The sequence below is a fragment of the Ursus maritimus genome, unplaced genomic scaffold (assembly GCF_017311325.1).
Source record: "Ursus maritimus isolate PB19 unplaced genomic scaffold, ASM1731132v1 scaffold_2, whole genome shotgun sequence".
NCBI classification, from domain to species: domain Eukaryota; kingdom Metazoa; phylum Chordata; class Mammalia; order Carnivora; family Ursidae; genus Ursus; species Ursus maritimus.
Window position 1 is genome coordinate 16559745 of NW_024424452.1, and position 13075 is coordinate 16572819.

Genomic DNA, 13075 nt, shown 5'->3' on the forward strand with positions numbered 1-13075 from the left:
CCCACTCATGCTGGGCCCTGGTCTGAGCGGCCATGCTTTTAATCCCCACATCCGCCCTATGAAGTAGGAATGCTTTTCTATGGTTATCAGGTTACTTACGAGGTTCAGAGACCAAGGAAATTTTCTAGATTGCATTTAGATGGATTTCAGCAAGGCATGTAATCAAATCTCTCCTCACATCCTTTAGACAAGACAGACAGAGACTGGATATCCTGCATTTAGAGTCACAACTAATTACAAGTTTATGCATCACCAAAGCCAGGGAAGTGCTCCTAGATTTGACCCAATATTTCTATTTCTGGGACTGTCTTTTAAGAAAACAGTCAAAATTTCGGAGACATGTATTCTCAAGAGATGTTCACCGAAGTTTTAGTTGTAAGAACAAAAACGGGAGGCAGTGTAAAAATTCAACGACAGGGAAATGACTCAGCAAAGTATGGTGCATGTAGAAAGAATTCTGTAGACAGCCATTAAAACGTTGGCCGTGAAGACAATGAAGCACCAAAAACGTACAACTAAGTAAAAAAAAAAAAAAAACTTAGAAAAAAATACAGGAAGGAAATACAACGAAAGGCAAAAATAGTTGAACTGGGGTAGATGAAAAATGTGTAATTTCATTTTTTAATATTTTCCTTAGTATGGCTATATTATTTTTCTAGTGCAAAATATATATATTTATAAATAAATAAAGAAGTACATAAATGTATAAATATATATATAATGATATATATATAACTATATATATATAGTTTTCTAGTGCAAAATATGTATATTTATAAATAAATAAAGAAGTACATAAATGTATAAATATATATAACTATATATATATATAACTATATATATATGTATATATTTAAGCCAAAGATGAAAGCTGAAGCTAACTATGGGGAAAAAAACTGACGGTCAGCGTGGGCACCTCACTGCAATTTGTCACTCAACCCCACCCTCTGGAGGGGTTGTTTCCCTATTGTACCGATGAGCAAAGAGAGATTCAGAGGAGGTCCGGTCGTTGGAACAAGGTCTCACAGCTGAATGTGATAGAAACAAGAACTGAAACAAAGTCTGACTGGTGGCTTTCCAGGTGTCTCCCGACAGAGGAGGGCTGCCAACCTGTGGAGCCTTTGGGCGATTTATGGGAAAGTGCTCCGTCGGGACAAATTGCAGAAAGATCCCTCCCCTGGGCAGGCAGCCCCTGTCACGTGGCCTCTGGCTGGTGGATGAAGCCTGGGTTGAAATGCCATCGGATCTGTCCACATGGCAGGCAAGGTGGCGCCCCGGTGATGTCAGGGTCTCTGCCGGTGCGCGGAGACCGCGCCAGGAGAAGGGTGGTCCTTCCTGCTCTCCTTCCCAGGAGAACCCTTTGAGTCCGCCCAGGGGAGAGTCTCAGTTTGGTGCGAGGCCCTTATCACCTTCTCACTTACACACAGGATGAGCCCCTTAGACCCAGAGCCTTTCCCTAATTGTGCAATAATATATCAATGGCATTTATTAACTTAGTATTGGCTGGACTTTTTTAAAGATTTTATTTATTTGAAAGAGAGAGATTGAGCAGGAGCAGGGCGGGGAGGGTCAGAGGGAGATGCAGACTCCCTGCTGAGCAAGGACTCCGATGCAGGGGCTCCATCCCAAGCCCCCTCCCTGGGATCACGGATCACGACCTGAGCTGAAGACAGACGCTTAACCAGCTGAGCCACCCAGGAGCCCCTGATTGAAATTTTTATCGTAAAATTCACATAACATTCATAATTTCAACCATTCTGAAGCACATAATTCAGTGACATCTAGTACATTTACAAGGACGTGCAGCCATCACCCCTTTCTAGTTCCAGAACAGAAGTCTTGTACCCATTAAGCCGCCACTCCCCATTCCTCCCTCCCCCCGAGCCCCTAGCAACCATTCATCTGCTTGGTGTCTCTCTAGATTCACCTGTTCTGGATACTTCGTATACACAGAATCATAAAATATGCAGCCCTGCATATCTAGTTCCTTGCACTCAACAATGTTTTCAAGGTTCAGTGTCACCTGGGTGGCTCAGTCGGTGAAGCGTCTGCCGTCGGCTCCGGTCATGATCTCAGGGTCCTGGGATCGAGCCCTGTGTTGGGCTCCCTGTTCAGTGCGGAGTCTGCTTCTCCCTCTCCCTCTTCTCCTCCCCTCTCCTCCCCTTTGTGTTCTCTCTCTCTCGAATAAATAAAATCTTTAAAAAAAAAACCCACCCAACCCCAAAACAATGTTTTCCAGGTTCATCCATGTTATAGCACCGATCAGCAAAGTATTCCTTTTTATGGCTTAATGCTATTCCATTGTACGGATACACACCACATTTTGTTTATCTGCTCATTCCTTGACGGACGTTTGAGTTGTTTCCACTTTTTGGCTGTTACGAAGAGTGCTGCTGTGAGCATCTGTGTGCACGTTTTCGTGTGGACATATGTTCTCATTTCTCTTGGCTGCAGACCTGGAATTGCTGGGTCACAGGTGGTCCTATGTTTCACTTTTTGAGGAACTACCCAATTGTTTTCCGTAGTGGCTGTAGCATTTTACATTCCCACCAGCAGCGTATGACGGTTGCGATCTCTCCACATCCTCACCAACGCTGGTTACGCTCAGGTTTTTACAAAGTATTATTATTATAACTGTCCCTGGGGGTGCGAAGTGGGATCTCACTGGGGTTTTGATTTGCATATCCCTCACGGCCAATGATGTTGAGCATCTTTTCAGGTGTTTGTTGGCCATCTATAGATTTCTCTGGAGAAATGTCCAAGTTCTTTGCCCATTTTTTATTTATTTTTATTTTTTAAAAAGATTTTATTTATTTATTCTACAGAAATAGAGACAGCCAGCGAGAGAGGGAACACAAGCAGGGGGAGTGGGAGAGGAAGAAGCAGACTCATAGCGGAGGAGCCCAATGTGGGGCTCGATCCCACAACGCCGGGATCACACCCTGAGCCGAAGGCAGACGCTTAACCGCTGTGCCACCCAGGCGTCCCTCTTTGCCCTTTTTAATTGGGTTGCTTGTGTTTATTGTTGAGTTGTTACAGTTCTTTTTTTTTTTTTTTTAAGTCTTATTTATTTAAGTTATCTCCACACCCGACGTGGGGCTCGAACTCACAACCCTGAGATCAAGAGTTGGATGCTCTTCCAACTGAGCCAGCCAGGCGCCCCAGGAACAAGCAATTTCTATTTCTCACACTGACATTGAGTTTTCTTCTCAGATATGTTTCTTTCCATGAAGAAAAATGCACTGAGCTGAAGAAAAATATCAAATAACACGATAGAGGGTACCCCCATGTGGCCAAGATGGCAAGTAAAAGATAGGGATCCCTGCAGTCAGACTGTGACCGAAGGGAAGGGCAGTTCTCCAGGAGACAATGTCGTCTGGGAAGGAAGGGGCAGGATTGAGCGGGATTCTGAAGGAGGGAAGCCCCAGGCCCACAGTCAAAAACCCAAGCCCCATAGATCCCAGGTTCTCACAGTTGCTCTGTGACCTGAACATGTTACCTGTCTGAAGTCCCGTTCCCTCCGGAGTAAAGAAAGGGTGAGGGTGACCGCCTTGTACCAAGAGACACAAATGCCTTAATGTGAATGAAAGTATATATTCAATGGGGGTGAGTATCAGGGCCTAGACTGAAGTTGGCTGGCGTTTGAACAGGACCCCGAAGACAGACAAGACTCCCTGTGTGGAGAGGAGAAGGAGGAGCATTCTTTCTAGAGAAGGTGAAGGGAGCCACGCTCGCTCGGTGAAAGGCCTGAGAAGCAGGACAGTCCTAGGTTGGGGACAGATGGGGGAGGAGCCTGTGGCACTGCGTGACAATGGGGATTACCTTGGGGGACACTGAGCAGAGAGGCAGAAAGGCTGCTTTCATACAGGCCGTGTGCTCTGGTGTTTTCACTTCTCCAGCCACAAGTCTAGGGGCCCTGGGGGGTGGCAACGGTGGGACCAGGCTTCAGGTGTCTGGGAGCTTACTGATTTTTTTTTTTTTTTAAGTCTCGTAACTGTGTGTGACAATATAATCCTCTCTTCCATCTGTCTTCAATCTCCTGTCCCGTGCTCAGGCCGCAGTACAGCATCTGTTCCAGGGGGAATGGGGACCTCTCTCGAAGGTTAGTCCACGTGTCACATATGGGTAGGAAATCCGTTGAACGTGATTTAATGTGACTTGGACCAGGACAAACCTGAAAAGGAAATCAACGTGTTGTTTTAACCCACGATCTCCACTCCAACCTTACACTCTAAATATTTACCATTTAAAAAGTGACTTTCACCAACTGGAAATCATCACACAGAACCAAAGATTCCAAAGTTAAGCCTTCCTCTTACCTCAGATCCTCAGCCCTCCTCCCCAGAGGCCACTGTCCTTTCCAGACACTTATGTATCCTCCCCAAAGAGTCACATCTACAGAAAAGTGTTCCATATGGTCAGACCCTTATTGTTGAGAACATTCGATCTGACGTGTGGTTTTGCAGATGGGGTGACTGAGGCCCAGAAACATGATGACCACAGCTAGTTCAGTCCACACCTTCATGCAAATGCTTGGTAACAAAACATTATGCATCTATTTTATTGACTTTTATGTTTTATTAAAAAAATTTTTTTAAGTAGACTCCCTGCCGAATGTGGAGCTTAAACTCATGACCCTGAGATCAAGTGTCCCATGCTCTACCAACTGAGCCAGCCAGGAGCCCTGTATTTACTTTTATTTTTATTTAAATTATACATATCTGCATTTACTTAATATATAAATTTACTTTATTTACCCAATTATATATGAGCTTTTTCTTTTTTTTCTTTATTTATTTGACAGAGAGAGAGAGCGAGAGATAGAGCACAAGCAGAGGGAGCAGCAGGCAGAGGAAGAGGGAGAAGCAGGCTCCTCGCTGAGCTGGGAGCCCCCATGCAATGTGGGGCTCAGTCCCAGGACCCTGGAATCATGACCTGAATTGAAGGCAGATGCTTAACTGACTGAGCCACCCAGGCGCCCCGTGGCTTTCTATACCTTAGTCAAAGTTATTGTCAAAATATAAACAGAGAAAAGTTCTTAATTTTCAAAAATTAAAAAAAAAGCCCCAAACACACTTCTCTGTTGATGATGAGGAAGGAGGAGGTGTTCTAAGGGTGAACACACTAGAGCTTTTTGGAAGAAACATGCGGGACCAGACAGGTGGGAAGAAACCAAGGGGGCTAGAGGCCAGAGAACCCGTCAGAAAGTCACTGCGGTCATTCAGGGATAGAACCGGGGGTGATGGTGGCCCGGGGCAGGGCGACAGAAGGGCTGGGCAGACTGGGCAGGGGTGTCATAGAACTGAGGACCTACTGACAAACGGGGTGCAGAGGAGGGCCCTTCAGGCCTTGGGGAGCAGGATGACTAAGTATCACGGAGAGAAATGGAGTTGGTGAACCTGGATGACCGTGACATGGACAGGTCTGTTAGGCAAATGCACAGAAAGAACAAGGCCTCAAGGACAGGGGCAAGGCTAAGCCGCCGACACGGAAGGCTTTTTGGAACTAACCACACGGAGCAGGAAATGTTTGAGGAAGAGAATGTAAGGGAAGGACATGGCTCTGAGCCTTAGGGACACGGTGGCTAGGAGGCACCAGGAGGACAGGACTCGATGTGAGAAGTCTTAGGGAGCCATTGTGGGTTCTTGAGCAGAGGAGTGACTGATCCCGGACTCTCAGAGGCAGAAGGGGTCTCCCAGCCCTGGGCCCCTGCTCTTGTTCCACATTTGAGGACCACATCCCTAAAAAGCAGCCCCTCATACACCCCGTGGGCATGACCATCTCCAGGGAAGAAGGTCCATCCAGAGCGGAGGGTTGGGAGTCTCAGGTCACAGCCCCAGGTCCTCCCAAGTTACACACTTCCCGTCCCTTTTGGGACATGGTTTCCAGCTTCCTGGCTCTCCCACCCACCGCCCACCGGGCTGAAGGCGGTGCGCTCTGATGAGAAAGAATGAGGCAGCCCTGGCTAGAGCCCGTCCGCTCTGAATTCTCGTATCATCTCATTTACCCCTCCCGTCCCTTGGGGAACCAAGGCTCGTCCCCTTTCCAAAGAAGAAGCCAAATCTCCAAGAGGCAAAATGAGTTGCCCAAGACCACACGGAGCAGTGAGGACAGAGCAGGGTCCGGACCAGGGTCCACCTCCTGCTCTCACACAGCCCGGGTCTCCGGATGCAAGGGCCTGTGTGCAGGGGCCCCATGGGAGGCTGCTGCGCGGCGGCCGAGATGGGCTGTCCGTGAAAGGCCAAGGGGGGACAGGCCTCATCTTTCCAGGAGCGTCTCCTTTCTGGCCACTGTGCCAGCTGACTGTGAGCAACAGGACAGCATGCTGTCGCCTACAATCAGAGCGGTCTTAGCTTCCCCAGGAGCAGGACAGGCAAACTGTTGCTGGAGAATGGCCTGGCCTGAGCAGGGGCACGCTGCCCTTGCCCACTCCTCTCTCCAGCTCCTGGAACACCATGAAGGAGAGGGGGCGGGGCTGAGCAGCTCACCCTCCGCCCCCGGACACACGCGGGCCATTCTGAGAGTTGCGGTTAGAAGCCATGTGGCTCTCAGGGCAGCGTGTCTGGATTTCAAGCCAGCTTTGTCACTAGTTAGCTGTGTACAGGTGACTTACTCGTCACCTTACTTGTTGTGAAGGTCTGTGGAGCCCGTGGAATAGCGCCCGGCACTTAGTAAATACTCAATAAATGAAACTGCTCAGAAGACATCACCCTCATACTTGTTACCCTGAACCTGGGGGACACACCGAGGGGTACAGAATCAGTACCAACAGTGGATGATCACAGATATACCGAAACCACCTCCTAGCCTCAGGGCTGGGGAGACAACAGAGTGACGGGGACCGGCACCCTGGAAAGCCAGCGGCCTTGTAAGCAAGAAAGCTACTGCCCAGCCAGTGGTTGCCACGTGAAAATTTGGGTCTTGTTGCCACATCTTTGGATTTTCCAAAGAAGTGGGAAATTTGGATTTGTATGTGAAATGTACTGATTTTTAAAGGGGGCGATTGATTCAGTTACACACACACCCACGCACCCACACAGACACCACCACCAGCACCACCAAAAAGGGTGTAGGCCAAATTAAACTCTTCTGTGAGCCTCCAGGGTGCAGTTTCTGCCCCGCACCCCCTGAATCAACCCCCTCCCCCACACTTACTGCCCCCAGGCCAGGTTAGGCTTTTGCTCAGGTACAGAGAGGAGACAGTAGTGAGGGCCGGATCGGCCTGCCCAGCACTCAGATCCCAAGTCTGCCTCTTCCTCACCTGTTCCTCAGAGTGAGGGGTGGACAGTGAGGGTGTCTGAACCATGAATGTGCTTATGTAGCCAGAGCCCAGCTTGGTCCCACTTTGCCACATCTGTCCAGCTTGGGGGTTGATCCAGAAACGGATGGAGGCGGCAGGAGGAGGAGTTCATCCTCCGCACTGCGTGAACTGAGCACCTACCACATGTCAGTCTGTTCCAGGAGCTGGGGGGACAGCAGTGAGTCCAAGAGGCCAAGCCCCTCCCCCAGCAGCACGGACATTAAGGTGTGTGTGTGCACGCAAAGAAGACACGGGTACAGACAGATGGCAAACACGCAAATGTTCTGTCAGGGGTTGATGTGTGTTGCAGGGACGCAGGAAGACCAGGAGGTGCAAAGGCCCTGGGGTAGGAGTGAGGTGTCAAAGGTGATGGGAGCCAGAGATAAGACGGGGATGTGCCTGGCGGGGAAGGTGGGTGAAGGAGGCAGTACTGAGATGTGAGCAGGGGCAGGGTCTAGTGGGGCCACACTCTCTGCACCCCAAATGTAGGCCCAGAGGGGCTGCAGCCTCTTTAACAATTTCTGACATACAGTTTGTTCCTTCCCCCTCCTTCACATCCCCAGACAGATAACCCTGTACCTTCTCTTGTGACTCCTGTGTTTCTAATTTATATGCTATCAAACTTCTGGAGTTGTCGAGGGTAGAAAGCCCGATTCTTGTTCAGCTCTGGGGCCTCTCCACCACTGTGCTCCCCGCAGTGGCCAGGCTTCCACAGACAAATGTGTGCAATGGAAAAAATGACCTGGCTTTAAGCACATTACCTCACTTCTCACAGCTCAGTTTCCTCTCCTGTAAAACGGGGATAATCACGGATTGTGGTGAGGAGGAATGAGATAAAGGCTGTAGGATTGGGAGCCCAGGTAATCTGGGCCTTGGGAGGCCACCAGTGTTCTCAGGATTTTAAAGGTGTCTGCTGCTATGAGCCAGGTACCTCTGAGCTGCTGGGAGAGGCCCTCCGTGGTCAGGGACACCCCCCCCCCCACACACACACACTGACTTCCCTCCTGCCACCATGGCCGCTCTGAGGGGAGCTACTGGGGGGAGAAGCATGCTACAAATCCCTCCCGGCTGCGCGTAGCCCCTCGGCCCAAACTCTCGTTGCCGTGGCTTATTATTTCATTTAAGCCAGTTTTAGTCAGTAGGATGTTCTCTCTCCGCATCTGCCCAGCCGGTCCCCGCTCCCACCCCACAGCCCAGGCATCTGAGCCCCATCCCTGAGTCTGAGTCCCAACAAAGGCAGGCCCCGGGGGACAAGCAGCCACCAAATCCGAGATCCGGCTTTTGGAGAGCGGCTGGCCGAGCCCCTTTGAGATGGAGAGTGGTCAGCCATCCAGAGACCCCTCACTGGCATCTGGGCTTCCCCCGAGGACCCGCTCCCGCCGCAGACCGAGAAAGGGGCGTCTCAGCCACCTCCCCGCTCCCCGTCCTCTTTTTTTCCCAGGCTGCGGGAGGCAAAGGGTTAAATCCCATAGAGCTGATGCTCTGACTCCAGGCTAGAGGGGCCCGGGAAGCTGGGGTCACTTCCTGCTCCGTCCCAGTCACCCTGAACTGGTCCCCGGGTCCTCAGCCTGGGATCACCCCTTGAGAAGGACCCCAGAGTCCTCGACGTCCAGCCCGCCCCCCTGAGGCAGGGCATTCAAGGGGTTAAGTCCCCTGGGGCTGGATTCTGCCTTCCGGCCTTCCCCAGACCCCAGAGCCGTGAGTTGGGGACGCCTGGGTTCCTGGGGGGTGGCCCGGAGGGCCCGGGACGGCCGCCGGGAACAATGGGGCGCGGGAGGCGGGGGCGCGCGGGCCTGCGCCCCCTCCCCGCCCCGGGCGCCGGTGGGGTGGGGGCCGGGCAGGGGCCGCGAGGGGCCGAGGATTCTGGGAAGAGCGCGAGGGTCTGGCTGTGGGGGAGGGGAGGGAGGGCGTGAGCATTCTGGGAAGAGGGAATTGGGCCGCCGGCGGGGCCGGGGCGCCGCGGAGCGCCGGAATCCTGAGGGCCCCGCGGGCGGGGGAGGCCGGGATGCGGGGCACCGGCCCGGGCGCCGGAAGAGGGTCGCGGGGACCGGCCCGAGCAGAAGTCCAGGGTCTGCGCTGGTGCGGGCGTGGGGGGTGCGGTGGGCGCCGGGGCCGGGGCCGGGGCGGCTGCATTCCCGCAGCTGCCTCCATGTCAGGGTCACCCTGGGCCGCTCTCCACACCTCTCTGCGAGGCAGCCTCCTCCTCCTGTCCTTCCCTCCCTCCGTCCCTCCGTCCCTCCGCAGTGGGGGGCCGGCCCGGGGTCCAAGGCCGGTGCCCCGGGGCCTGGGCCTGGGTGGGCTCCCAGCACTTCTTGCCTCCCTCGGTGTTCCCACTTTCCTACTCCATGGCGGCCTTGGCTTTAACCCTTTCCCTCCTGCTTGGGACCGCTGAGCTTGAATTTCTCGGGACGATCAAGGTACAGAAGCTCTTACCTGTCTTAGGCAAGCCCAGCAGGCCTCTTAAGAATAGGCGGCCCCCAGCTTGGCGGAGGCCCCTGCCCCCACGGCTCCAAAGACACTTAGAGATGGGGGAGGGGGCATTTCATGGCCTAAGGAGCTGCGGAGATGAAGAAATTAATTTACTTCCCAAAATCCAAGTCCTGTCTCTCCTACCGCTATTTGGCAGGGTTCAGCTCGCTCCTGCTTCACTTTGCCTCCCAGCCGCCTCCTCGTGAGTCTTTGCCATGTCTTCCGGCACCACTGCCCCCATACACGCAGTGCCCCTCCCACGCAGCCACTGGAAGCCCGGACCCCCCCCCCCCCCAGGGGCTCTGTTAAGGCTCTAAACTCGGTGGGAACCTAGAATATAGCTCCTGAGGCCTTATTCCCTCAAGCTGGAATTCTCTCACCCTTTTTGGAGTGATAGCTGGCTAGCTAGGTTTTACCAGGAGGCCACTCTGAACTCCTGTTCCTTTGGTGCCAACCCCTTGCAAACTGACCTTTAAAGGCATTGGGCCAGGCAGGTTTTCCAGGAACGAGGGGCATCTCACTCATTCACCCCCATTCATTCAACAAAATGTATAAGGCACCTCTTATGTGTCAGGCACCGTCCTAGGCACGGGATACAGCAATAGCAAAACAGAACCGAATAGAAGAAGGGGTGCCAGGAGGGGAGTGTGAATGGGGGGCTTCAGCGGGGAGTACTGGTTTGAGGTCATCCGCGCAGACTGTCAGGCCTAATCACTGGATCCGACAAGCCAAGGAGAGCGGGTGGTCCTGGGAACGTTGCCGTCTCATGGCTGGCAGGTTCTGTCTGAGCTTTCCTCATCACCCGTCTCCTGCCAGCAGGCCACATTTACGAGTTTCACGTGACTCCCAAGGTCATCTCCCTCGCAGAGGCTGGGGCGAGCCAGACCCAGAACCTTGCATTTCTGGTCTTGGCTCTGCTACTTCCCAGCCTGTGACCTTGGAGCAATCTCCTTGAGTGTTGATTTCCTGATCTGTAAAATGGACAGCCTGACTCCTGGGTCGCCTCGCAGGCCTGGGGGAGGATGGGGAGAGATAAGGAGGCGGCGCAGCACCGAGTCAGCGGCTGGGCGGCATCCACACATTTCCCCCTTGTCCCTTTTCCTTTTCATTTCCGCTCAAGGTCGCCTCTGCAGAAGCCTCCCCATGGCTTCAAACTGCCCCCCCCCCACCTCTGGCTTGAAATTCTTTCTGTGCTTGGATAACGGGAAAGTGCCCCAGTCCTTTTGGAGGGCCCCCATCCCCTCAGGGAAATCTGATTGCTTTCGTGCTTGCTTTTCTTTCTTTTCTTTTCTTTTCTTTTCTTTTCTTTCTTTCTTTCTTTCTTTCTTTCTTTCTTTCTTTCTTTCTTTCTTTCTTTCTTTCTTTTCTTCCTTCCTTCCTTTCCTTCCTTTCCTTTCTTTCTTCTTCTTCTTCTTTTTTTTTTTTTAAACTCTTCAAGTGTTCCGGGCTGTCAGTTCTCTGGGCTCATAAGGAAAGTTTATTGGTCCCAATTAGCAGCCCCATTAAGGAGGAAAATTAGAGTCTTAATGAGCTTCCTCTGATTAGCAAAATAACAGGTTTCCCAGCCTCTGGGCATCAGAGGGGTGGGGTGAGAGCCTCCTTCCCCGTGGGTGTCAGATACTTCTGTAGCCCCCAGTCTGGGTTCAAAGGGTTATGACTGATGAGCTTTTAATTACACTCTTAAATTCACCTGCTGGCTTAGTTGTGATCTTAAGGTCTGGAGCAGGAACCAAGCCTGCAGGGGTCGGGGGGCCACGGTGAGAACTGCTGCCCAGAAAAATGGGGAGGTGGGAAACTGAAGTTCGCCTGGGGCCGGCAGGTGAAGGAGTGGGGCTTGGGGAGTAAAGAAACACGCAGATCAGCTCCGATTGTGTGTCCACTCTCTGCTTTCTCTCACACCCCCGCCTCTCAGGGTCCCTGGAACGCTGGAGGCCGAGACCACCTGAAGCTCTGGGATGGAGCCTGAGGCCGCGCTGTGGGGCCCAGATCTGCAGGGTCCTGAACAGAGCCCCAACGATGCTCGTAGAGGTGAGGGGCACAAGAAGGGACTGCAGTCCTGACAAGACAGTGGCCCCACTTCAGGGAGGGGCCCAGACTCTGGGGGACACCCAGGGGAGGGAAGAGAGACCCGACCCCGTGTTCTGAAAGGAGATGGGGGCTGGAGACTCCCTTTCTCTCTGTAGGTGCCGAGAGTGGGAACGAAGAGGAGAGCCCTCAGCAGGAAAGTTCTGGGGAGGAGATCATCTTGGGAGATCCAGCTCAGAGTCCAGAATTCAAGGACCCAGCAGAGATGCCCCTGGAGAGACCCTCCCAGGATCCCTCCATCCCTCAGGACTCCCCAACCCCTCTGGGTCACCCCAGCCCCTTGGACCACCAGGCCCCTCTGGATCCCCCCGCCCCCGAGGTAGTCCCTTCCCCGTCCGACTGGACCAAGGCCTGTGAGGCCAGCTGGCAGTGGGGGACCCTGACCACGTGGAACAGCCCCCCGGTGGTCCCGGCCAGCGAGCCCAGCCTGCGGGAGCTGGTGCAGGGCCGCCCTTCGGGGGCGGAGAAGCCCTACATCTGCAACGAGTGCGGCAAGAGCTTCAGCCAGTGGTCCAAGCTGCTGCGGCACCAGCGCATCCACACGGGCGAGCGGCCCAACACCTGCTCGGAGTGCGGCAAGAGCTTCACGCAGAGCTCGCACCTGGTGCAGCACCAGCGCACGCACACGGGCGAGAAGCCCTACAAGTGCCCCGACTGCGGCAAGTGCTTCAGCTGGAGCTCCAACCTGGTGCAGCACCAGCGCACGCACACGGGCGAGAAGCCGTACAAGTGCACGGAGTGCGAGAAGGCCTTCACCCAGAGCACCAACCTCATCAAGCACCAGCGCTCGCACACGGGCGAGAAGCCGTACAAGTGCGGCGAGTGCCGGCGGGCCTTCTACCGCAGCTCGGACCTCATCCAGCACCAGGCCACGCACACGGGCGAGAAGCCCTACAAGTGCCCCGAGTGCGGCAAGCGCTTCGGCCAGAACCACAACCTCCTCAAGCACCAGAAGATCCACGCCGGCGAGAAGCCGTACCGCTGCACCGAGTGCGGCAAGAGCTTCATCCAGAGCTCCGAGCTGACCCAGCACCAGCGCACGCACACCGGCGAGAAGCCCTACGAGTGCCTGGAGTGCGGCAAGAGCTTCGGCCACAGCTCCACGCTCATCAAGCACCAGCGGACTCACCTGCGCGAGGACCCGTTCAAGTGCCCGGTGTGCGGCAAGACCTTCACGCTGAGCGCCACGCTGCTGCGGCACCAGCGCACGCACACGGGCGA

General features: G+C 53.7%; 2 protein-coding genes across 4 annotated transcripts in view; one reads left to right on the forward strand and one right to left on the reverse strand.

Annotated features, from left to right (window-relative positions):
• Positions 1-3578: 3578 nt before the first annotated feature.
• RNF40 (ring finger protein 40) overlaps positions 3579-13075 on the reverse strand; it is a 30906-nt gene continuing 21409 nt past the window's right edge. The window contains exon 20 of the mRNA XM_008685313.2: positions 3579-4174. Within this exon, the coding sequence (XP_008683535.1) occupies positions 3962-4174 (213 nt within the window). The 3' untranslated portion in view covers positions 3579-3961. The remainder of the gene's footprint in view (positions 4175-13075) is intronic.
• ZNF629 (zinc finger protein 629) overlaps positions 8812-13075 on the forward strand; it is a 10426-nt gene continuing 6162 nt past the window's right edge. The window contains exon 1 of one of the 3 annotated variants that reach the window (XM_040635055.1): positions 8812-8998. Coding sequence is in view for 2 of the 3 variants with exons in the window: in XM_040635057.1 (XP_040490991.1) it covers positions 12060-13072 (1013 nt within the window). In the remaining variant the exon portion in view is untranslated. Of the gene's footprint in view, positions 8999-11724; positions 13073-13075 lie in introns of those variants that run through there. The other 2 variants (XM_040635057.1, XM_040635056.1) reach the window with 2 other exon arrangements.